Source organism: Toxorhynchites rutilus, chromosome 3, assembly GCF_029784135.1.
Source record: "Toxorhynchites rutilus septentrionalis strain SRP chromosome 3, ASM2978413v1, whole genome shotgun sequence".
Lineage (NCBI taxonomy): Eukaryota > Metazoa > Arthropoda > Insecta > Diptera > Culicidae > Toxorhynchites > Toxorhynchites rutilus.
Genome location: NC_073746.1, coordinates 233,478,927 through 233,503,835, shown reverse-complemented (window position 1 = coordinate 233,503,835; position 24,909 = coordinate 233,478,927). Strand labels below are relative to the sequence as shown.

The 24,909-nt window shown below is 38.1% G+C and overlaps 1 protein-coding gene across 5 annotated transcripts in view; it reads right to left on the bottom strand.

Annotated features, from left to right (window-relative positions):
* LOC129779918 (transcription factor E2F4) overlaps window positions 1-24,909 on the bottom strand; it is a 61,507-nt gene that overhangs the window by 27,295 nt on the left and 9,303 nt on the right. The window contains exons 1-6 of one of the 5 annotated variants that reach the window (XM_055787688.1): window positions 22,387-22,855; window positions 3,117-3,944; window positions 2,903-3,054; window positions 2,406-2,835; window positions 2,077-2,335; window positions 1,481-2,011 (exon numbers count right to left, since the gene is read on the bottom strand). In XM_055787688.1, coding sequence (XP_055643663.1) covers window positions 1,481-2,011; window positions 2,077-2,335; window positions 2,406-2,835; window positions 2,903-3,054; window positions 3,117-3,707 — 1,963 coding nt within the window. In that variant the 5' untranslated portion in view covers window positions 3,708-3,944; window positions 22,387-22,855. Of the gene's footprint in view, window positions 1-1,480; window positions 2,012-2,076; window positions 2,336-2,405; window positions 2,836-2,902; window positions 3,055-3,116; window positions 3,945-10,640; window positions 10,766-11,097; window positions 11,240-12,283; window positions 12,531-22,386; window positions 22,856-24,909 lie in introns of those variants that run through there. The other 4 variants (XM_055787689.1, XM_055787690.1, XM_055787691.1 and 1 more) reach the window with 4 other exon arrangements.

Sequence of the window (24,909 nt, the reverse complement as noted above, 5' to 3'; positions counted from 1 at the left end):
CTTCTGGCCTAAGGTGCACAAACAGGCTCTTGGTGACACCGTTCATCCGCGCTTTCATGATAAATGAAGAGCTTCACCACAACAGCGACAACATGCTCCAATCGCTGTTCAATTAGAACTGAGTGGATTTCCGAGCGGCGCTCGCTTATATACCGATTGGTGATTTCAATAACCTGTTTTGAAAGCAAATTTAAGACTATTGAAACAAGTTTTTGGATCAGAAAGTAACAAGTATAGAACGCGTAGACATTTTATCTTTCGAATGAAGTGTTTATCATACCATTTCGTTCAGTTGTTTGGGAGCTATTAACACTCAAAATCTCGGTCTCCGGCGTAACGCTTTCGTTTTCGAAACTTTGATTTTACACACCGGTATAGAAATGAAAGACGTAGTCCTACGTCAATACATAGCTTATTGTCACAAATGGTCATTTTAGAAGGAGGTGTATTCGAGAAATTATGATTCAACATGAATCTGCACACTACCTGTAAAAAATCTTGAGAAAAGTTATATCTCAAGGTTCAAAGGAAATGATTGGGTGCCAAGGCAGTGTATATTGCAGCCAAATTTCGCATCAAATACCGAACAGGGTAAACTATGACTTCGGAATGTGTAGAAGATAATACTGAATACACCAAATCCTGGGCATCCATTGAGGTTAGAAGAGAAGTTACCGTGCGTGTTTTAGTCTTTCAATGCAAGTACTCGAAAGTCCAATATTTCGATGTAATAGACGCCAAAACGGCCTTTTCTAGCCGATAGCCATCAAACCAGTGCGACTTGCCGTTCAGTATTGCATCAATGGTATCCCATCTTTACACAGTGCGGTGTTTTCATACCAACAAACCACTGTGGGGACATTAGCCTTAGACGTTATTGCAAGGTTTCGCTTCCAGTCAACGTGGAATAAGTATGTTCTGGCTTACGACTTATTTAAGTATAGAGTATCAACGGGAGAACCCAACACCATCCGATGGGTTCGATGAGAATTCCGTTCACCTAAGATACTATATCGGAATGGATGTGAAACATGACTAAAACCGGAGCTGAATCTCATGGTGCTACAAGTTCCAAAAAGCTACACTGCAGATCCACGAGAGTTCAGTGCCGGTAATAATCTCCTTGCTGCTGTATATCTTAGTGTGTTAGCCCCGAAAAGCACTCCGAGGCTGAATAACGTGTTAATGTTAATTACTATTAATTCACTACTATTCGCCATTATTTCACCACAAACTACTCTATTCACAGCCTCAAAAAAGAGACAAAGTCGAATGGCGAACGTCCAAGCAAGAACTCAGACTGTGATGTGATTTGTCGAAGCGTACACAGGTCACAGTAAGAGTTCTTGCCCAGCTCATTTCGCACATTACATCCGTTCTTCCAAATCCGACACCAATCCACATATTGCATTCCCCCAAGCACGCCCAACGGATGAATTAGTGACTAAACTGTGCCTACTACTACGAAACAACGTCTTACCTTCCGGATAGGGTAAATTGAAGGGACTACAATTACCGAAATCCGTCATCATCGCATTCCTATCGCGCTGGTTGACGGGAGTCGATTTTGCACTCAGTCCCTTTAGTGACGTGCCTGCCGCGTCCAACTGTTCTTGAGGAAGGAGTTCTTCCGGACTCAACTTGCTATCGCACAGCGATGCATTTCTGTTTGTGATTGCTGCTGGAAGTATCTTGGAGTTACTGCTGCTTTCCAACATATCAGCGTCCAATCGTTCTTTTTTGATTGAACTAGATTTGAAATACATCGTCTCCGCACTAGTTGACTGTTTCACGCAGGATCTATTTCCACCGTTCAAAAGTTCCAGCTCTTTTTGAGTTAATATCGCAGGAGATGCTGTTTCTGGTGGAAACGATTCACTTGTCTGTTCCACTGAAAATGATTCTAGTACGCTAGGTTCTGGTTCAGCCTTCACTTCTGCAGCAGGATTACCAAACAGCGCTTTGTTAAGATTACGCTGCACAGAGCTGAATTGTTTCATATGGCTTCCTCCTATAAACAACAAAAAGGATGTTAGATGCAATGACGCTATTATATCACATAGTAACAAAACCCACTCAATTTGTTTTTGGGACTAAATAATTTTTCACTGAACGGCGACAGCAATGGATCGATGTCCTCCAGTAGAGGATCCGGTCCAGACCTGCTGTTTCCGGCAGTACTAGAGCCACCAATGATGCTACCGCTAGTGGCTCCGTTTCCAATCAAGCTAGCGTTGGTAGAAGAAGTCTCTGAGGATTCCGGACAGAGGAATACGTCAATCTCCCCCTTTTCAGATTTGAGAAATATCTCTCGAGGTTGTTGTACATCAGGTAGCTTGGGGAATAAAACGGATGCTGTCAGTAAAACTATCATCATTATTTTTTCACATTTGCTTGCTACATACCACTAGTTTTGCTTCCGGTGGGGCCTTGATCACCACTATGATCTGCTCCTTGAACATATCGATTGAATTCAAATCCTGACAGGTAACATACGCATGTTTAGCGGTCTGCATGTCGTCTGCAGTTGTCTGACGCATCTCGACAATCATCCGGTCCAGCATATTTTCTTTCTGTTCCAACAGGTACCGCTCCCGCTGTATCCGGTTGTTCTTTTCGATATTGCACAACGAGTTTCCATACTTCCACTGAATGTTGTTTTTGGATTTCTTCTCCAGAATTCCAATCCCTTCGAGAACATTCGTAATATCGTATATACGACGCTTTTGTACGTTTAGTTTGGAGGAAGCGATATTCAAATCGACCACACCATCAGTTGACTCTTTCAGCAGATCGATGAACTTTTTCGTTAGCAGTCCAAGTGACGTGTCATACCTTCAATGAATTAAACGTGTAAATCAAAATTCGAATTGTTGTATCAGACATCTCTTTTTAGACTTACCTCGTGCCCTCCGAATATCGCTTCTTCGAAGACGATGACGATACGGACGATGTTGGAGTAGAGCAGGTAGAGCTTGGTGTTTTTATACTGGACTGCTTAGCTATTTTGGCCGGAGTCGGTGATATGCTGGACTGAGGCCGACGTTTCACCGCCTACGGTGGCAATAAAGACAGTGACAGTGACCTAGTTTGTGTCGAGGTGACGTTCAGCTTACCTTGAAGTAGTTGGTAATCTGCGGATCTCCGCTGGCACTTTTGTGCTGTTGATGAAGTCCTGTTCGGCTCGATGTTGTTTGTTTCACATAATGTTGTGTCGCAATGCTCGCTGTCGAGGAGGACGACGCCGAAGGACTGTGATGACGGTGATAACTACTGTGTTGACTACTACTGTTATGACTATTACTATTGGTATTACTGCTGCTATGGTGATGATGGCTTTGTTGTTGTTGCTGTTGTGGCTGATGATACTGCGGAGTAACGCCGAATCCGTACCCATGATCAAGCAGGTGGGAACTTACTTTGATGTCCGGTTTTACCTCCTCATAATCCTCACTAGACATATCACTGCCGCTGCCGATCGAAGGCTTCCTACTACTGCCAACGCTGCTTATGCTATCGGCACCATAAACCATCGTTCGATTTGTACTTCCACTTACGTTGCAGCCACTGCTGTTGCCGATGCTGCTATTCAGTCCACACGACTCGCCAGTCTTTTTGTTGTTGGTTTCCATACTACTTAACCTAGCCCTTCCGCTTGACGCTACATAGTGCTGTTGCTGTTTCTGTTTCGACTGAACCGTGTACATAGTTTATAAAAATAGTAGTAAAACTCTAGTCTGTGTGACACTGCCACCGACGTTTGGACACTTATCAACGTGCGTCTCGTGTTTCTGCGGCCATCAACAACCTTGCTTCACTCGGTCGATTTTCATTTGCACGGGCAGTCTCTTTAGGGTAAGCGTTGTGGGTCTGTGTGTATTTATTGCATGAGTGAAGAATAAGCCCGATCACCCGACAGAGGAAATCGTCGTTTTGGGACAAATCTGAAACAATATACGAGAAGAATGAAAAAAAATCAGTTATTATTAGAACGTCACGAATGATTTGGGCTATATTTGACATAATTTTCGACTGAAAGAGGTGCGGTGTAAATACTTCTCACCATTGCGTATACATATTTAAATTGCGGCAAGGAGTGGGCGCAGTCTGGAGGAAGAATGTTGTATTGTTGTATTTCTTTGTGACTGATCGTTTTAGGCATGTTCTAGAAGTGAACACATTGTTGTTTTAGGTTTTCAAATCGTCGATTGTAATTTCCCATCACTATCTGTTCACTCGCAAAGCTGCACTTCTAAATGCAGTAGTAAAATTTTGTCTAAATTTGTCTTCATTTGCGCGCCACTTTTACTCTACGGGACAACATAAGTCACCAGAGATGTCGTACATTGCATACCGACGATTGCATTTTTACAGGTTGAATAATCATTGGTTCTGTATTGTTCATAAATAATTCCGACCAGAACGTAACTGTTGATGGTGAACGTTACAGGACCATGACCGACGACTTTTTTGTCCTTTTTTGTTTTGTTCAGATTTCTTAACACGTTCGTCGCCCAACGCGACGTTTTTGAGTTTCTTGCAGAGCCCAACTTGCGATTAAATTATTAAATGAAGATCAAACTAAGTTTGTAGATAACTTTGACATGATCTAGCAATGTTTGTTTCCAATTGAAGACGAATTGATAACAATAACACATGCCAAAGTCATATTATAGGGGTTTTGCAAAAAACTGCAGTACAAACCATCCGTACTATAAATTAATAAAAAGTATAATATAAACAGTATAATATTATGGTTATGATTTTATTATTTTTCTTCAGATCCTATAGTTACATTTAGGTGCCTATTCTATCAAATTCCTTCTAAAATCCTACTCAATTCGAGCGAGGAAAGTGTCACCCATATCTGGGTGACGGGGCGTCGAAAGAGTTAATGGGAAGGAATTGTTTCAATAAGACCATGCAACATGTCAGACCGGGTATGTCGCATTTGATTTTTTGGACGAAAAGTTCGGTTTCGCGTAATGGATCCCTGAATTGGTCTTCAATTGGCATGCATTGCTGTAAGAAGAGATCAAAGATTGCACTTCCTCCGAGCCTGCGGAAGATGATCCTAATCTGACCCCCCCCTTGTATCTGGAGATTGGCTCTGCCTACCTACCGCTCTGCCTTAGTACAGTAGTCGTTCGGTAAGACTTATTTAGAAAAATAATATGTAGATGGGCGAGAAAGAAAGCTCAGTTATCGACATTCGCTTGCTTACTGGACCGGCATGAAAAAGTCAAATTAAATCGAGGGAAATTTCAATGTATGGTTGGATTTGCGTTAACGGCATTGAGCTTTATATTTCGAATTTGGGAAGGGATAATGACAATGGATTTTCAGATGGAATGAGCAACACACTTTTAAAACAAGAATTGTTAACTCTTCCCAATCAAATCAATATTCTATGTGAATGAAAATCATCAAGTGGTGAAAAAATCCTCTATAAAAATTTGTCTTAAGATGAATGATTTCGTATTACTGTAGGACCCCGATTATCCGCGGAATTGTCTGGTAAGGTCACCATGGATAACGAAAATCGCGGATAACTAAAGGGCTAAAAATGAGGTGCAAACAAGAAAAAAAGATAGTTCAGCAAGAAAAATGAAAAAAATGAATGATGCTTTATCAATACAGAAATCATTTAACTATCCATCTGTATGGTCATGCACACCAGTGGTCAGATAATGTGAAAAAAGCAATCATCCACACAAGAGCAAAATTCTAGTATTAACTGACGAATTTCGGGAAGGCCTATAGAATTACTATGGTACTCGCGAATAATCGAGATTTTACTGTATAATGGTAAGTTTCAGTAGGAATAACAAAACATTTAGAGAAAATATATTAGTGTTAAGACTACGTGCTTGAAGTATTTTAAAACCTTCACGTCGGCTCTGTAATTCAAGCTCCTCGCCACCTTGGGACTTTTCGCTCTATCGGACGGGAGCTAGTCCAGGCAGTGTTTGCCGATTGAAGGTTTTTTTTCTCAATAATTCACACTCGTTTGTTCAAATATGATCTTGCAGAATTCATTTCCTCAGTGGCTTTCGTTTGTTGTTACATGCTACGAATCATGACACATTGGTACGCGCCGGCGTGAACGTGTTTTTCCTTTGTATTTGTTTAACTCGTTCACTCCAGCGATTACCATCAAATGTTCGCACAAGCCATCAAATGTAAGTTCATGTGCAGGTGCTCTTTTACTACGGACATTTCTCTCTAACACGACTTCTTCGTCTTGCTCTAACACTTTTTTGTTTGTCTAACACCGCTCCACTAACTTTATTTCCGATCTTTTTGGACTCTTTTTAACAAATGGGTCAAATGACCCATTTTAAACTTTTTGTCAAAACTTTCTTGCAAATTACATTTTTACAACATCATTTGTCTACACTACTTTTCTTACAACATACATCGAACGTATTTTTCAGTGTTTACTCCTCTCTTGTTATTTTTTTTACTGAGAAATATATGTAACTGCCCTAACTACCGCAACAAGTCATTTGACCTGTGCAAACATTCATATGATATCAGAAAGATTTGTATGTGTGGTCGTGATACAAAATAGGATTGGGCGATCTTTATAAAAAGATCGATCTTATTGAACCGATTTTCCAAACGGCGTAGGGATCGATCCACTGATTAAATCGGTTCCAAAGAATCGATCTTTGCCGAAACGATTTTCGAAAAATTAAAAGCTTGTTTCGATTTATATGCTTATCCTATATGAATACTGTCGTTTCTTTGAACAGGGAATACAAATTTCATATTTCTATTCAAATATCAAAAGCATTTTCTCTTGTTGCACATCATGAAGGCAACAGCCACACGGCGTTCATCTTGTGCCGTCAGGTAGTCGTTTTATTTCATGAATTGATCGAAGAAGTATTATTAGAAATTGAACAACAGCTCAGAACTCAGCTAACAATGATCCCATAAAAGCCAATCGTGCCATATATCTGTCATTTAGTCGAAGCTGATTCTCGATTTTGGCGCCAGATCTAGAAAACAACCTTTCACCAGTAATTGATGTCAACATCAGGTTTATTGATCCTATGCGCAGCCTGTTACAGTTCATTCCCTCAGTAGCTGCCATTAGTTCTGTCTCTATCAGCATTTGTACTGAAGTAAATCGTAGAAGAAGCAATCCAAATGTTGACATTATGTTTAAAAGAAATGTTAGTTGGCCTTTGGTGAAATAAAAAATCGATGTACACCGAAAAACAAATCTACAAAAAGATCGAAAGCAAAAAATCGATTTTCTCGATTTTCTCGAATACAAAGGTCGATCCAAAAAATCGAAAATCGGAATGGAAAAGATCGATCTTCTGAGAATCGATCCGAGATTGCCCAATCCGATTACAAAACCATTGCATTACACATTTTTTGCTGCTGCTGTATATTTTGTTGTATTTGTGCATAAAGAGTGAATTATTAAAATTAATTGAATTGCTGACTATCCAAGCGAGCTAACAGTAACCATTCCAAGCTACAGTGCCATTTTGAGTGTCAAAAAATGTAATTTTATTATTTTGCTAATAGTTGTTATCCCAAAATGTCGAAATATACGGGAGAAAGATGGTATGTCACGTTTCTCAACAAAACTATATAAATCGAGTCATTGTTCATTAACTATTCATAAAGGGTCATTTCACCCGATGGGGTAGGAATAGGTATACATGAAACATCGGAAGGTTTAGTGTTAATAAACCGGAAGTCACCATCGTCGGTTTCGAAACGGCATCGAAATACGATATTCGACTTCCGCTGTTAAAGCCCTTTCACCCATTATTCATATCGTATGGGTTTTCCATCATTGTTGGTCATTTAGTGCCATTATCTACACAAAATAAAGGATCGATTCAAGAACGCCATTTTTGAAAGGGTCGAACAAAGGTACTTTAAGATTTGGCCTCTGTTTTCAGGCTTTTCTACACTCATGAACCACACCTTCCTGTAGAAAACAGTTGCCAAAAGACAAGAATTCACTTCCCAAAACTCCTATCTTCTTTCTATTGCCAATCACTCATTGCATGGAAAGATGAGTTTCTAGTTTTACGGAGATACTTCCTACCCATAATTTGTTATGCAGGGTGTCAGGTGGTTAACCCAGAACGTCCAGAAGGTGATAGCGGAGTATATTTGATTTGTCTTAAATTTTACTTAGGATTTCACCAATTGAAAAATGAAAAAAATAAGCACTGAATGTAATTGTAGAACATATAAAATAGTAGAATTTCAGAGCTACTACTTAGTCTACTCATTCGATTCACGTTTATTCACGTTTTCACCTACGATTCGTAGTTACTCTCCGTGATTGTAGTACCAACGAAATTTCACGAAGAACATACTGTATGGCGCTTTGGGTAGCATTCCCATTCTCATTGTACATATTTCGGTGATTCGAACTTTAAATAATCAATAACGAGGCCGGCCACGCCCTTAGAAGAAGGTTAGTATGAAATAGAACAAATGTTAGTATGATATTTGCGACCAAAGAGGTCGGCTCTATAGTATGATTCCCTTGCGATTATCATGGGAAGGATAATTGTGTGACATGATTATGTAAACTCGGCGTGAGGATTCGGCCCGATCCGACGATATATTTCGTGAATCGTAGCATCGCGATCATACTCATACTTTAACGCTCGGTGGCGAATTTCTTCGAGAAACCTGCAACCGAGAGACCGAGACCTCTTCATCCAGAAATCTAGAAATATTAGACAATTATCAAACAAAAACGTGGAACAACAGGGTGACTCAGGTGCAGCAAAAATTAAGAGATGGTGAAACAAATTGACCAGAAAGATTAGGTAACGCTAAAAATTAGGATTTAAAATCGCGAAGTGGTTGAAATTAGGGATTTGGCAACCTTCTCATAACCAACACAAATTGAGCGTAGGCAGCATATAGCTAGGGCTCGTGCTCAGGGCTCACGCATTGTTTGCTGTTCGAGTCAATATTGATGCAAATATGTTCAGCTTTGTAATTGTCTGCAGCCAATTATTCCGTTGGATAGTTTTCTTTGGCAAACATTGTTTGGATACCCATCCGGAAGCTTTATGTGGCGATTTGCAATCAAAACCACTACTACAGGATCACACGTAGCATTTTATGTTTAATTTTAGATTATCAATTCTATGCTTATGATTTTATATGCTGGGTAAAAACTAAGGCCCTTGGTTGAAACGGTTAAAACAGTCTAAATCGACCGTGAGTGTTCTCAAACTTCCCCGTGAGCGGCATTCTATCGATCGGCAGAATCATATCAAGCGTCGTCCTGCTATGAAATTCAATGCCAGCCAAAGTATCGTCAGAATTATTCGTGTGCATGTTGGGTTTCGTTCTTTTCGGACCAGTAAGTAAACAAACAGGACACTGAAGCAGATTGTAGTGGCTAAAAGACGTGCCTGGAAATTGTACAATGAGGTTCTTACAAAGTACAAAGGATGCACCCTCATGGACGACGGAACGTACGTGAAGATGGGTTATGGGCGGCTTCCCGGACAAAAGTTCTATAAAGCCTGGTCGATATGATGTCTCTAGCATGTTCAAATTCGTTTTTGCCGATAAATTCGTTATGTTATTATGATCTGGTAAGGTATTTGCAACTGCGAACAAAAAAAACTCAGGCTTTCGTGATTGTTTGCCACACTTCACATGGGCCTTTTATCGGACTATCGATTCCAAAATGTACAAGCAGCAACTGGCAACTCAATTGGGAAACTCCTGCTCCCTAAGCCGCCCTTTAGTATCCAACGATTCAGTTGATTTTACTAAGCCCCATTCAGTACTTCATTGCCGCCATCATGTTTGCTCTGGTGTACAAAAATCTCGAAAAATGTTGCGTGTTGTTATCAGCGCATGGGACCGAGCCACCGTTTCTGTTTCATCGATTTTTTTTGCCAACATTAGCTGTCATCACTCACTTATCGATCGCTCGCTGCTTGCTATAGTTTGTAAATGAATAGGATTATAGAACCTCAGCAAAATTGATCTGTCCATCGTTAACTGTAGTAGCACTTCGGTTTATTCTGTTCCTAATGTTAGTTTTAGATTCAATCCACGGGTCGGACGAACGAACACATTTAAACTAATCGATTGTTTTTACAGCACTGATAGTAAACAACAAATTGTCTGGTTTTACTTTTTAAATAATGAAACAATATCTGTTAAAATCTGTGTTCCAGATGGCAAACGATTCAGATCGCTTGAACTTCATAACATACGAATAGTTCCAGTAGCTCATGGCTTCTTGTTTTCAAGAAAAGGTCATAAAGTTCAATACACAAGGTAGCTAAAATAAATGCCGTAAAGCACGGGCGCGATGATTAGGCTTTTGCTTTACGCCAAATTGCATTATCGGACATTTTCACACCGATTCGTCGCATTCCCTCGAATCAGCACCCATTTGTTCCAATTAGTGCAGCTGCGGTAATACAGAATAAACTCGTGTTAGAAAGTGCCTACGTTCGATAACAATAGCCAAAATAAATGCCAGCCTTTGCACGCTCAAGTTTTCGTCCATTTAATTTTGCAGCTTGCATCATTTGCTTTTTTTTTACCAGAATGCTTTTCCCTCTTCCAACCGGGAACTATCGTACGCATTGAAACACAGTGCTAAAAGCAAGTACCGAAAATGTTTCGCTATACGGCTTCTTTTCCAGATGCTTGATTCACTGAAGCAAAACGAGGGGGACACAAAACCCGTACACGGAGTTGTTATTCTTCTCTGGTTTGAGTTGCATCCATTGCACACACCGGTTTGGAGAGACGAAGTTGTCCCCTGTCGTGTACATCATAAAATCGATACCACCGCCAGGATGCTATGTTTCGTGTGCGAACAGTCCTGTTAGGTTCAATGAATCCAGCTACTGCCGCACGCACTAAACTTTTCTCGCATCTTGATTCTTTTTGAATTTATCGTTCCTGTTTCCGCAAATTTTGTGTGCTGTCTCATACGCGCATGCACTAACACACTTCACTTGATTTCGGTATTCGTTTAGAATATGTATAATTTTGGCCCATTTTCGTATCAAGTGCGTCTCTCATTCAACGAATCACTGGTTTTTGTTCTTTAACACTACTCACCACAATTCACATAACTACACGGAATATATTTACTTTTATCACAGATTAAAAACTTCTCATTTGAATCAATCAACTGTTCTGTACTTTTTGTAAGTTTTGCCTACGTACAAGAAGCATTTGATTTGATTGTACACACCAACAGCAGCATCTCAACGAATGTCACACCTTATACTCCCGAACACTTTGGACGCAAGACCCGTTCCTTCACATAGCGGGATGTTGTTTGGCCATGGTGTGTGTGAGATTCTCCGGTCCACCAATATGTAGTGGTGAGCTGGATGGGATTCGTCTGTCTGCGTTTTTGTTGTTGTTTTTACTCGCGCTCAATTCCACGCAGAGCAAATAACCTACCGTTTCCCCCCTTCGTCTCAGACGTTTTATGAATCGTTCTATTTCCCTGAAGAGAGCACCATCATCATTGTGGGATTCATTTTACACAGGGCTCTTCGTGTGAGCCTCAAATCCCCATACCGATTACGATGTTCTGGACATTGAATACTTTTTCCGCTCGCTGAATCGATTTTGCTATTGCTTCCCCCTGAGGACCATTTATGCTTACACAACTCCTAAACATGAGAAATTAAATACAAAGAATATAATAGAATCAACAATACAAATTTTCATGGGAGTTACCAGCAACCGAATGACAAAAACCACACTATTCGTCGAATATTTCCTGTATTGACAAACTTCTTGTTACTATTGCGGATGTCCTTTTGATTGATTCTTAAGAGGCTTTGAACTTTGCAGTTCATTCGCCTCTAATGTCCTTTTTTTGTATGTTTTCGCTATAACGCAGCCCGTTTCGCCGGCTATGCATTAATGGTGGCAAATTCCACTAATTTGCATCCATGTTGTTTTTCTCCTTATCTTGTGCGTTCAATGATATATACAATCCAGCATACTTCTCTCCTCTCCTCTTTCGCTATGCAACTTTGTGTAATTTGATTATTGGAATTGTTAGTTCCAAGAGTTCTTTTTTCGTTGAAAAACAAACCTTCCTTAGCGGGAGGTCTAAAAATCGTATAAGAAATTACACACTTTATTTCTGTCAGATGTTCACCATCTTTTCATGTGCAGATCAATTTATCACTAGCGATGTTATCACTTGTATCTGGTATCCTTTTTTTTAACTGAAACTTTGTCATCAAGATGTTTGCTTAAATTGTCTCCGAAAACCATATACCTTTGACGGACAGCCATTTGCTGGGAAGTCTCCATCTTTTTCAAAGTCGCCATACGTCCTCCTGCCATTGCTGTGGTATGTCTGCTTCTCTTGCTAATGGATATATTGAAAGATTGTGTTCTTTTCGAGGAATAAACTAGCTTAGGATCCGGCTCCGACGATTCTTCCGGAAGCTTTTTGACCCGGCTGTGGCGGCGTCTAGAGTGCTCTGAAGGTAACATTCAGGAACGAAAAATTAGCCTTCGTCTAATTACCGCGTTTTTCTCCTATCTATGGTTGCTCTTGTCGGAAACGTACGTGCCGTGTGTCTGATTATCGCGCCGATGCCACGATGAAGAAGAAGCGCAGCAGCGAGAGAGAGCGACGCGAACAGGAATACCAGAGCTGCCAAATATTTATCCCGGAAATTCGTCCCTGTCTCTGTTCACTTTGAAGATTGGATACTGTGCTGGGTATGGCCGTAGTTCAGAACTTTAAACTAGTTAATTGGATTTTACTAAGATCTTGGTTGGTATCACTCTTTGTTATATAATTAAAATTTCTGTTTACTTTTATCTGATTAATTTTTAGCATTAAAATGGATATGAACATAATCCTATGACGAAACTGCTAAGTATCATTTATATTAACACATTCGCTTATCCTGTTGTGTTTGTAAATTGAACTTACACTGGAGTCATTATTTACGCGGTTGATATGTACCGCGTAAATTTCGAAATCCGTGTAAAAATAAACCGCGTAAAAAGCGACTGCAATGTATTTCAATACAATTACCGTTGTCATTCTTTTTAACTATCCGATGTGTATTTCATGTATAAACATTGCTGTGAAGAGGTTTTACGTTTTTGTTTCGGATCGTTTGTGAGAAAGGCACCTTTTCTATTAATTCGTTTATTTTTACAGAAGAAAGACACTTATGTTGCTTGAAGCTTACTTGAGCTTTGACAGAATTACAGTAGAATCCCGATTATCCGCGGAATAACCTGACAAGGTGACCGCGAATAAAAAAATCGCGGATTACGTAATAAGGGATTAAAATGCAAACTATGTTTTATCAATAGAGAAATCATTAAACTATCCATATATAAGGTCGTGAACACCAGTGGTCAGATTATGTGAAAGTCACGACCAAAACAAAAGAGCGTGAGCTTACCACTCACTGACAAATCCCGAGACGGCCTATAGATTTATTATGAAATTTTGACATCAACCGAGGATCATTCGCTCGCGGATAACGGGGGTTCTACTGTGTTACGCTTTTCTTGTTATCCGTTCTGTTTATTTAAACTGGTTTTGATCCACATATTTGCTGCTTGATCGCTTCTACTATGTTGTACACCATTTAAATTAGTGTAAACAAGTAACATTTGTGACATATCAATACGCTTTCAGCCTATGTAGTGTTCCATAGTTTTTTTAGGGAAATGAATAAAGAATTCTCGCGTAACTTTTGAAAAATTCCTAAGAAACAAATTACATTACTAACCCATTAACTACCAAGCTGTAAGAAGTATTTCTTGACGACAGCAGTTGGTATAATTTTGATTATTGGCGTTCAAGTAATCCTAATGTTTGAGAATTATTTTCTGTCATCATGAGTATAACACATGAGTCGAGACGCTTGACCTTTGTCTGGTATATTGAAAGAAAACAGCATGAACAAATTTTGGAAAGCCTGCATTCAGTCACTTTCATTACATTTAATAATTTCATGTGATTATCACGAACGTTAAGTTGATCTTCATCGCTTGCAGGAAATTTTTATTCAAAACGTGTTTGATTTCCATATTTAGAACAAAAGAAAGGACCAGGAATCCGGAAAAGGCAACATTAGTTTTCGCTGAGCGTTGACTGTTGTTCGGTGTTGAGCGTATCATTAAACCGTAAATCAAACGAGATTATGCTCGTTTTCCGCTCACCCATTGCCCATTGTAATTATCACCCATTGCCCATATATTAAGGGGTGTATGCCATTTCCGGCCAATCGGAAGTAAATTCATAAAACATAGCAAGAGTTACCTATACATTCTATTGCCGAAGTCGCCAAAAACAAGAATTTTGTGCGATGAATGGCCATTAGAGTACCAATGAAAATGGCCATCTCGAATTTTCAAAGCGAACTTGATTAAAAATGTTGATCCCCACGAAAAACTACCCTGTTGAAAATATCAGCTCAATCGGACTTCTACTATTGTCGCACTGCGGTCAAAGTTCGAGTTTTTTGAAAACCGAAAAAAATATTCGTGAAAAATCGACTTTTCAGACAAAAAACGACCAAGGGCCAGAAAGTCAATTTTTGACAAAAAAAAATCCTAGATAACAGTAAATCTCGACGTTTCATGCAATTCTAAGACATTTGGCATCAACATTTTTTAAAACCCCGATTTCTCTTACTCCTTTGAATTGCACTAACACGCAATGATTTTCAACTTCTACGTTACGACTATCATGAAAAAAATGAAGATGCAAATGAAAAATGAACTTCATGGCAAGCTGATGTTGATGTTCATTACACTGGTGTTCATTGATAGTGTTGTTTCATATTTATCGACTCTCGCTTGAGCAATAGGTTATCAATACAAGGCAGGCTGAAATTCGCCGTATTTGAGTGTCGTGAACGTGAATATTTTCGGCCCTGCTTGCTATAGAAGCTTAGATCCAGTGGGTTTGTTCCAACATCATAATGTGTGTTTTGACGTAGGACTACGTCTTACAATAAGGATGCAAAATTGGAAAACTGGTCACGTTTTTATGAAATAAAGTTAACGTTAATAACTATATTTACTGCGAACGGATTTTAACGATTTGCATACCAATCGTAACGGAAATTTTCTAAGATTTGTTTGATATATTGGGTTGGGGAAAAATAAATGTCGTATATTGTCAATATATGGCTACACTTAAACATATCTTGTGTTGTACTTATCGCATCGGGTACGGCTATTGAAAGCTATTTAAAGACGACAATCTGTGCTACAAGTATCTTTTTGATGGTGTTGTGATTGTCCTTTTCAGTCTCAAGTTATAGCGCGTCAAAGATGGAGTCCACCAAGCAAGAAATTCGCCATATTTTACGTTTTTCCTACCTGCGAGGTAAAACTGCAACGAAGGCGGCCGTAAAAATTCGTGTAGTTTATGGACCTGATACTGTAACGATTCGCACAGCACAGCTTTGGTTTGATCGATTTCGTTCTAGTGTAGTGGCTATCGAAGATACATCCCGTACTGGTAGGCCAATCGTCGTGGAAACCGATAAAATCATTGAAATCATCCAAGTAGACCGGCATGTGAGCACTCGCTCGATTGACCAGGAACTGGGTATAGACCATAAAACCGTTTGGAGCCATTTGCAGAAGATTGGATTCCAAAAAAGCTGGATGTATGAGTGCCACACGAGTTGATTCATATTCATTGAACGATGAAAAATCAAAACTAAAAAAATGAGTGGGTTATATCTATGATATAACCGCAAGGTTCACGTGGAACTATCTTAGCTTAGCAATCATTCGTTTGTATTGATTAAATTCTTGATTGAATGAAACAGTTTCCAAATTCAATTGAGTTCAATATATTTGCCCTGTGAGTGAAAAAAATGAACAAATGCCGTGTAAAGTCAATTCATTTATTGTGATTGATTGTTCTTCGTTACAAGTAAATTTAATGACGGACCTTTTACGTTTGGTATGATGACTAGAACAAAATATATGTACGGAAGAATTATCAAACGTTTGATGAACCAGCCTAAGGTTGAAAATCTTTCCAATAAAGACAAAAAAAATTATCAAACGATTATTTTATTTTACATTTCCCTCTGAAGTTTACATCCCAAAAGTGTACATACTTCTCGAATCTCGAATTTGCTTGAAACTGGGAAGTTCATTCGCTTCTAGTGGCTGCACGATTTTCCCAGGTTCCTAAGTTTAGAAGATCATGTTAGGACAGACATATTCCACTATGCACAAAGGCAAGCGAGGACAAAAGTACTCGCAGTTTGCATTTATTTGCAGAGCCGATTTCCCCAGAAACCTCGGTTTTGAAGTCTGTGTTAGGGAAACACATTTCAATCGGAACAAAAATACCCCCGATTTGTATGAATTCGCAATGCCGATTTCCCCACGCTTCATGGATTTGAAGTCTGTGTTAGGGAAACACATTCCAGTCGGAACAAAAATACCCCCGACTTGCATGAATTTGAAATACCGATTTCTCCAGGCACCTTGGTTTAGAAATCTCTATTAGGGAACACATTTCGGTGGGAACAAAAGCTCCCCCTACTTTCGTGTGTTCTTTTTCTTCTTTTTGGCTTTAAGAGGGTTTCAACTTTTCAGTTCACTCGCCTCTAGGCTCTTTCGTGTGTTTGCAATGCCGATTTCGCTGCTTGGTTTTAAAGTCTGTGTTAGGGAACATTTTTCGATGAGAACAAAAGTCCTCCTACTTTCATGTATTTGCAATGCCGATTTCCCCAAGGCTGCTTGGTTTTGATGGTTGTGTTAGGGAAACCGTAAATCAGGCCAATCAAAACGATGCAGTTAGGGCGTTTAGATAACGCCTAATATTTTACAGTTATTCAATTGTTTATCTAATGAAAAACAACATTTTGTTAGTTGCGATAGATGCGTAGAAATATTCCCTATCAAGTGATGCAAACATCTCTCCTATCCAGTACGAAATGTTCGAGCTATAAGCATCCGAAATCTTTAATTTTTTCCTGCATGTTCTGTGTTTAGGTTTTCATTTTACCCTCCATATATTCCGGTTAGACGTAGTCCCACATCAAAAAACCTTCAATGAAACATTTCGTAACTTTGTTATCTCAAGTCGGAATAAAGGGGACTGAAAATGACAAATGTAACACAGAGTAGAACAAAACGATTAATACATTATGTCCAATGCACAACTTGCTTAATCGTAATGTTCAATGTGATATTTTTTATGATTTTAATCACTATTTTTTAAGTTCTTCACTTCCAAAATGTCATTTTAATCCACTAATTTAGATGTTCCACAACTACAGTAGAACCAAGATTATCCGCGGAATAGTCGGGCAAGCTCAACGCGAATAACGCCAATTGGACTAAAATGAGGTGCAAACACAAAAAAAAAAAATTCAGCATGAAAACTATGTTTTATCAAAACAGAAATCATTGAACTCTGTAAGGTTGTGTACACCAGTGGCCTAATAATGTAAAAGCCATGACCAAAAAAAGCATGAGCCTACTACTCACTATCAAATTCCGTAAAGGTCTGTAAGGTTTACTATGGAACTCGCTGTTGCGAATAATCCGCACCGTGGATCATCCGCTCGCAGATAATCGGGGTTCTACTGTATATCCTGTACTGAATTTTCTCATCTTTCAAATGGAAGCAACAGAATCGTTTTATTCGTGTTTTCTGACTTTAAGGGAATGAATCAAAAATTTAATTCTTTTTTTTTCATTCAAAAAACGAAAAGTATATGTATAGAAACAAAAATAAACATATATTTTTGGAACTCAATTAGGATCAATAAGATTCGATTATATACAGTGAGAAGAAATCGGAGACTGTATATAATCGAGTCCGTCCTGTAGATATTGGCTATAGATTTATATTATAAAATGTTTCTAAATGCTTCTTACCCATAAAGATCACACACATACCACGTGGACAGAAAAAGCATTTAGACAACCCCCTCCCCCTCCATTGACATTCCTTATACCCCTCCCCCTGTTGTCCAAGTTGTTTCAAGTTTGTTTCAATTTTCTATTACATGTTTTGTTAATAGAAATGATAGCCTTGTTAATAGTAACAATTTGTTTTAAATTCACCGATTTTGATATAAACGCGCTGTTCAAATCGTCTAAATGTTGTAATGTACAGGGGAACTTCGATATAACGTACATTTTACCATTTCCAAAGTGCAAAAGATTTTTTATGTAAAGAACAATAAATTATCTGTATTGTGATGCTAAAACATGTTTTGTACATTTAATCAATTCCGAAATACAGCTGGTTGTGTGATTCCGGATTCTAAAAAAAAATCAACAGTACGAAGGGAAACACCATGAGAAAGGCTGGCTTCTTCTTCTTCTTCTTCAGTGGCTCTAACGTTCCTAGAGGAACTTCGCCGTCTCAACGTAGTATTACTTGCGTCATTTTTATTAGTACTTAGTTGAGATTTCTATGCCAAATAACACGCCTTGAATGCATTCTGAGTGGCAAGCTCTAGAATACGCGTGATCACAGTGCAAGTCGGAGGAAATTTCTTTGACGAAAAATTCCCCCGACCAGAACGGGAATCGAACCCGAACACCCGGCATGTTAGTTATGACGCTAACCACTCGGCCACCGGAGCACACAAGGCTGGCTACACCTTCTAATTGAATTTATTCATTACCTTTACTAAAACAGCTACACAATAATGTATTATAGACTACGTTTGTGAGTTGTTTATTATGCTGTTTATTATACAATGTACAATTTTGAAAGTGAAATGTACGTTTTATCGAAGTTTCTCTGTATTGCTAGATTTGGATCGTTCAACACACCCGAATTGTCACTCAACCGAATAAACGTTATTTGTATTGACTGCATTAAACTTTGTGCTTCGTTATTGGGAAGGGATAATGACAATGGATTGGTGAATTGAACACACTTTGAAAATAAAAAACAATAATTAAAATTTACTTCTCCGTATCAAATATCTATTCTATGTAATTTAAAATTATATTAATTTTCGAGTGGTGAAAAATGTTTAAGGAAGGTTATGTCTAATAATGATTTTATATTATAATGATCAATTTTAGCGGTAATATTATAGTAGTTATGTCGGGGTCAGGAATACGTGTAATCAATCAAGTAATCAAATAACACCAAGTCAAAATTTCCATTCAATTTTTTTAATTCTAGAATGAACGTAATATGTCTCAGAACCCATTCATATACATTAATGATCGCGGATTGCGAAATATTTTCTCGTCTTACAGAAGTATTAACAGTTGATAATCTGAAGATACAATATCTGGTGAGTAAGGCGGGTGGAGTCTTAGAAGCGCCATTGAAGTGTTCTAGATCGTTGATTTTAATACGTTCAGCTGCGAGCAGTACTTGTTGGAATTCAACGAGACTAGTTGCTTGGTAGGAGCTCATAATGCAGATTTCCTTCCAGTCCTACCAGATCCAGAGAACCTGCTTCGGGGTTTTATTAACTTGTCCAATATATTTTTTAACTCAACATTATTGTGAATGATTTGCTCTTCACAATTTGCTACAAATATGTCCCGTGGCCGAGTAGTTAGCGTCACACTTCATCTTGCTGGGGGTTCGAGTTCGACTTGTACTGAGGTCACGCGTATTCTAGGGATTTACACTCCTGAATACATTCAAGGCGTGTTCTACGGTATAGAAATTTCAACTAAGTACTATCTACTAATAAAAATGACAGCACAGCAAAATGGCAGCACTCTCAGGTAACACTGTCTTTCTATTGTTGAATACAGAGTATTCAGGGTGGGCGTATATTTAAAAATATCTTGTAAATATAGAACAGATCTTATTAAATTTTGACTATAAATAAGGGACTCAGATTGAAAGGGTTGTAAGTGATTTGATCGATTTCTCTTCAACATCTTTCTCTTTAGTTAATAACTGCAAAAACGTTCCAATTTGAGTTTGCTTTAGAATCCGATAGACGAGGCTCTGACACATTGTCAAATACAGCTGGGAATGTGTTTGCAGCTTATTTATGACCAAAAGAGTAGAGAAATCGATGATGTCACTTACACCCCTTTCAATATACTTTACGTGTCCACGTGGACATTATCAAAACCCCCTACCCCCTCATCATGGACAAGCGTGGACATTTTCGTAAACCCTACATTCGAAAATGTACTCTATGCAAAATATTAGCTCATTCGAACTTCATTTATTAGTGTCACAGACGTTAAAATTTGATTTATTTTTTTTGAAAAACGAAAGATCACCGAAAATTGGGTTTTCAAAAAAAATTGTTGGTGCCAAATATATTAAAATTGCATTACTCGTTAAGATTTATTGTTATCTCGAAAAAAAATTTTTTTTTTGGCACTTGGTCGTTTTTCCGTCGGAAAAGTCGATTTTTGACAATTTTTTTTTAATAACTGTAAATCTCGACGTGTCATGCAATTCTAAGACATTTGGCATAAAAAAAATTGAAAACTACGATTTCCGGTGATTTTTCGGTTTACAAAAACTCAAATTTTAACGACTGCAACAGTAATAAATTCCCAGCTGGCGTCGTTGGGATTTTCTGAGGCGAAAAATCTCTGGTTACGTCTTCCTTCGGAGCGGAAGTAAAAGAAGTTGGCCCGGCTCATGAGTTGTTGAGTCTGATAGGTAGGAACAGGTGGAGTCGCCTCCCTGATGTCGGTGATTGGCACTAAAAGTGGCGGAAATAGGCCGACGAAAAATAAGCGAAGATAAAAAAAAAAAAAACAGTAATAAATGAAGTTCGAATGAGCTAATATTTTGCATATGGTACATTAATGTGCAAATCAACATTTCGCAGCAAGTTCGAATGATAAATCGAGATAACTATTTTTATTAGAACTTAAAACCATACGTTTCGTCTCGTATTCCAGAAAAAAAAACTCCCAAAAAGTCTCAGTGTCGATTTTTGACAAATAAAATTTCGAGATGACACTAGATCTCGACATTTCATGCAATTTTAAGACGTTTGGCATAAACTTTTTTTACCGAAAACCCCGATTTCCTTTACTCCCTTGGTTGATTTTTGGATTTTAAAAAAAAATCAAACTTAGAGCGCTCTGCGCCACTTTCCCTTAAGCCCGATTGAGCTGATATTTGGCATGAGATGTTTTTTCGAGGTGAACATTTTGTATAGGGTAACTTTTTGAAATTTAAGGGTCGATTTTTTCCCATACATTCATTGGGACCCTATTGTCTACTGAAAGGTTCTAGGTCAGCTACCTAACACTGTATATGCCTAATACATACTATCAACTTGCCACACGTGTATTACTCGCTTTCAGCTTCTGTAGTACATCATAGTTAAATAACTATGATATAAGAGCGACATTTAGAAAAGATTGCGTCTTTTGAAGTAATCTCGAATAAAAGTTTAGCGTTAAAACCCATCCTGTCTGGCAGCACATTTTAACGCGTACAAGAACGACACGAAGTCGAACCAAAACGATGAACGACGAAACAAGAAAAAATACTCATACTCTTCCCGAGACTCTTGCGAAAACATGGATGCACACGGGATAAAAATAGGGTGGCCACAGGAAATCGTATGCTGAAAAATATCGATGTACGGTTTGGTGGCATCACCCAGCTGGAATTTACACAACCGTCACAACCCCACAGTCGATGGTGTCTGACCGCCTAGTATCACCGAGGTCCTCTCTTCATTTTTGACCGCACGAAAGTGTTCGTCATCCCGGCCACTTTTGACAATATGAAGCAATCGATAAATTGGCGAGCAACAAACCGGCGTAAGAATTTTTCTTCGCCGTCCTATTTTCCAAATCAAAACTTACAAACCGCCTTCCGTAAAAGGGGAGCTTGTAGGAGGAAGTCGCCTTTAAAACAATATAGAACGCATAAAATTTCTCAAAGGAAAAATTTGAAAAGAATAAAGGGAATGAAGGCATTAGTTGTTCAGTTGGAATGCATTGGTTAACGAATAGGAAACAATTTTACCATAGAACAAGGAAAAAGCGATAAACAAATATGGATCAGTTAATTTTGGGGCTATTCCGAGGTTGTTGATTACAAATTTAATTTGTAGGGTGAATTTGACTAATATCCTGTTGAAACCTTATGATCCCGAGTGAATATTTCCATCTGAACTATCCCCGACTCACGTGGCGCACATTTTTTAGGTAAATTCTTTAAACAAAATTTCACGCAAAAATGTTGAGGCCATCAGCGAACGACAGCGCCACCGATCGAATCAAATCCGGTCCTTAGAGGCGAATGAACTGAAAAGTTTAAAGCCTCTTTAATTCAACATCATCATCATCAAATCCGGTAGGAACCAAAAATTAGTGCAGAAGCTTAACGCAACCCACACAAAACAAAATAAACCATCGATAAGAAAACTAACTTCAGCTCGTACTCACAATTCCACAGCTCCTCCAATTATCTATCAATTATCGCACTGTTGTTGCTGCGGTGGCGGAAATTCTCACCGTCACCGTCTCTTTTTGTTTCATTTGCCTCGACCCAGTCGTGGTGCTCCTTTTTCTTAGCAGATAGCGGCGACGACCTCCAACTGGGAGAAAAAAAATAGGCAGAATTTCACGGTCCTCTTCCGGTTAGACCGCAGTCCCCGTCACGGACATAGAAAACTCAAGCACTGACCGCACCATTACGCTTTATTCGCCCGCTTCAGCAGCACATTCAGATACACTTCGAAAAAAAAATGTCCGCCGCGATACAGCAAAAAGCTTGTGCAAATAAGGCTGTTTTTCGATTCTCACTTCACAACCCGATGATATTGCTGCGGCTGCTGCTACCGTGAATTGCTTGCTGTTTGACTGAAATATAAATCTGAGAGTCTTTTCTGTGAACGACGGCTCTTTACTTTTGGGATCCTTGCGTCATTGTGTTGGTGATACCACCGGTGTCTGTACGACTCGTCCTATCAAACTGACTGAGTTTGACAATCGGCTGAGAAAATGTGTGTAATCGCCGCATAAAAGAAAATTTCTTTCAATCAACATTCATTGACAGTTGTTGTTTTTGTAGCTACAGGCAGTGCTGTCAGATATTGTGAATTTATCGATGGCTAACTATCTACCAATTACCATTGAACGATCTTTATAAAAAGATTGATCTTGACAAATGATTTTCTAAACTAGGTGGGGATCGTTTTACTGAAACAATCGGTTAACAAAGAATCGATACTTACCGAATTTCCAATTTAGCTACTTGAGATGCTCAAAACAAAAGGGGTGTAAGTGATTTGATTGATTTCTCTTCATCAACTTTTCTTTAGAGAATAACTCAACTGCAAAAATTTTCCGATTTGAGTTTTCAATAAAATTTCTCAAAAAGGTTGGAAATGTAGAAAATTATTTAGGTTTTAATTGAAAAATATCAAGCAAATTTTTGAAAAAAAATCTTTAAACAAATATTTTGAAAATTAAAATTATTTTTTCTTGAAAAAATGTTTATTTTTAATTCTGAAAAAATAGATATGAATAGCCCATACTATTTCCAACAAATCACCCATACATCGGAAGATGGGCACTTTTACAGGGAAAAAGTTTTACTTTTAATTTTTAAATTCGTGACATTTTTATGTATAAATTATCGCGATTTACATGCTCTGATAACTTTTTTCTATTATGTTCCTTTTTTTGTATTATGTTCCAAGAACATGTCAAACGCGAGAATTTACACCACAAAATGTAATGAATAAAACATATATTCCTGTATTCCAAAAACTATAAAAGATGTTGACGTCTTCGATAAAATTTCATATTTTAATTAGATCTAAAACTTTTTCACACTATATCGCTATCTTGACTTTGAACAAAATTAGGATTAGTTGTATTTTTTCAAACAAAACATGAAAAAGTTATTGTTAGAAAAATTTTTTCCCTGTAAATGTGCCCATCTTCCGATGTATGGATGACTTATTACACATTATATGAGTTATTCATATCTCTTATTTTTTTTTTTTTTTTTGGTTTTGGTAAATTTAAGCAATTTCCTACATTTCATTCTTTGATTAGACTTTTGTAGGTATTATAGTTTTTAAGTTATATTTTTTCGTAAAAAATCAGGAAAAACATTGTAGTTCTTTTCAAAAAGTAGTCTCATTCTTTTTGGAATATTTCAAGTATGCAAAGTTGCTTAAAAGACCCATACACCCAAAACGTTTTGCTGCTATCTGAGTTAGTACTGCCAACGGCCAGTCGAATTGGCATGAAATTCGTCAATTGTTGCCTGTAGTCGTTTTTTTTTGTTTTTATGGCTTTGGACTAAGGAGCGCTTGAAAGCTGATGATTTTTTACATAACATATCTCGATATCAGATAGGTTTTTCTTTATTTTTGAAACATGATTTTTCAAAGTTAACCGGTGCTCCGAAAAACCATTTCTCCCATTTTATTCAAAAATGACTTTTTGAAAAAAATCATAAAATCTGAACTACTGGACCGATTTAAATGATCGACTTATTATTGAAATTAAATGACAAAATTATTTTTTCGGGATAAGCATAAATCTTGATGTTTCGTGCAATTATAAGACATTTGGCAGAAAAAAGAATACATTCATATATCTTCAACAACTACATTATTCACGTGCAACCATGAATTCCTCCTTTCCCGCTGGCCGCGGGAAATTTGCAATTATGACAGTTGAGTAGAATGGTGATTGAAGGTGCTAAAACAAAAATTGGTACTTTCTTCAGATGGAAAACCAATGTTTTCAAGGAATTTCATGAGAACAATCAAATTTAGTGCTGTAGATTTTCAAATGCATATAACAATTCAGTCATTCCATGCCAAACCGATATACTGGTTCTCAGATTTTCGTGAAAAGTGATAGTTTTGTTCCTGGGGAACAAAAAGGAAATGTTTGCCTAGAGTATAAACAGTGGATCTCGCTGAGGCAAGCTTTCAGTATCGTTCT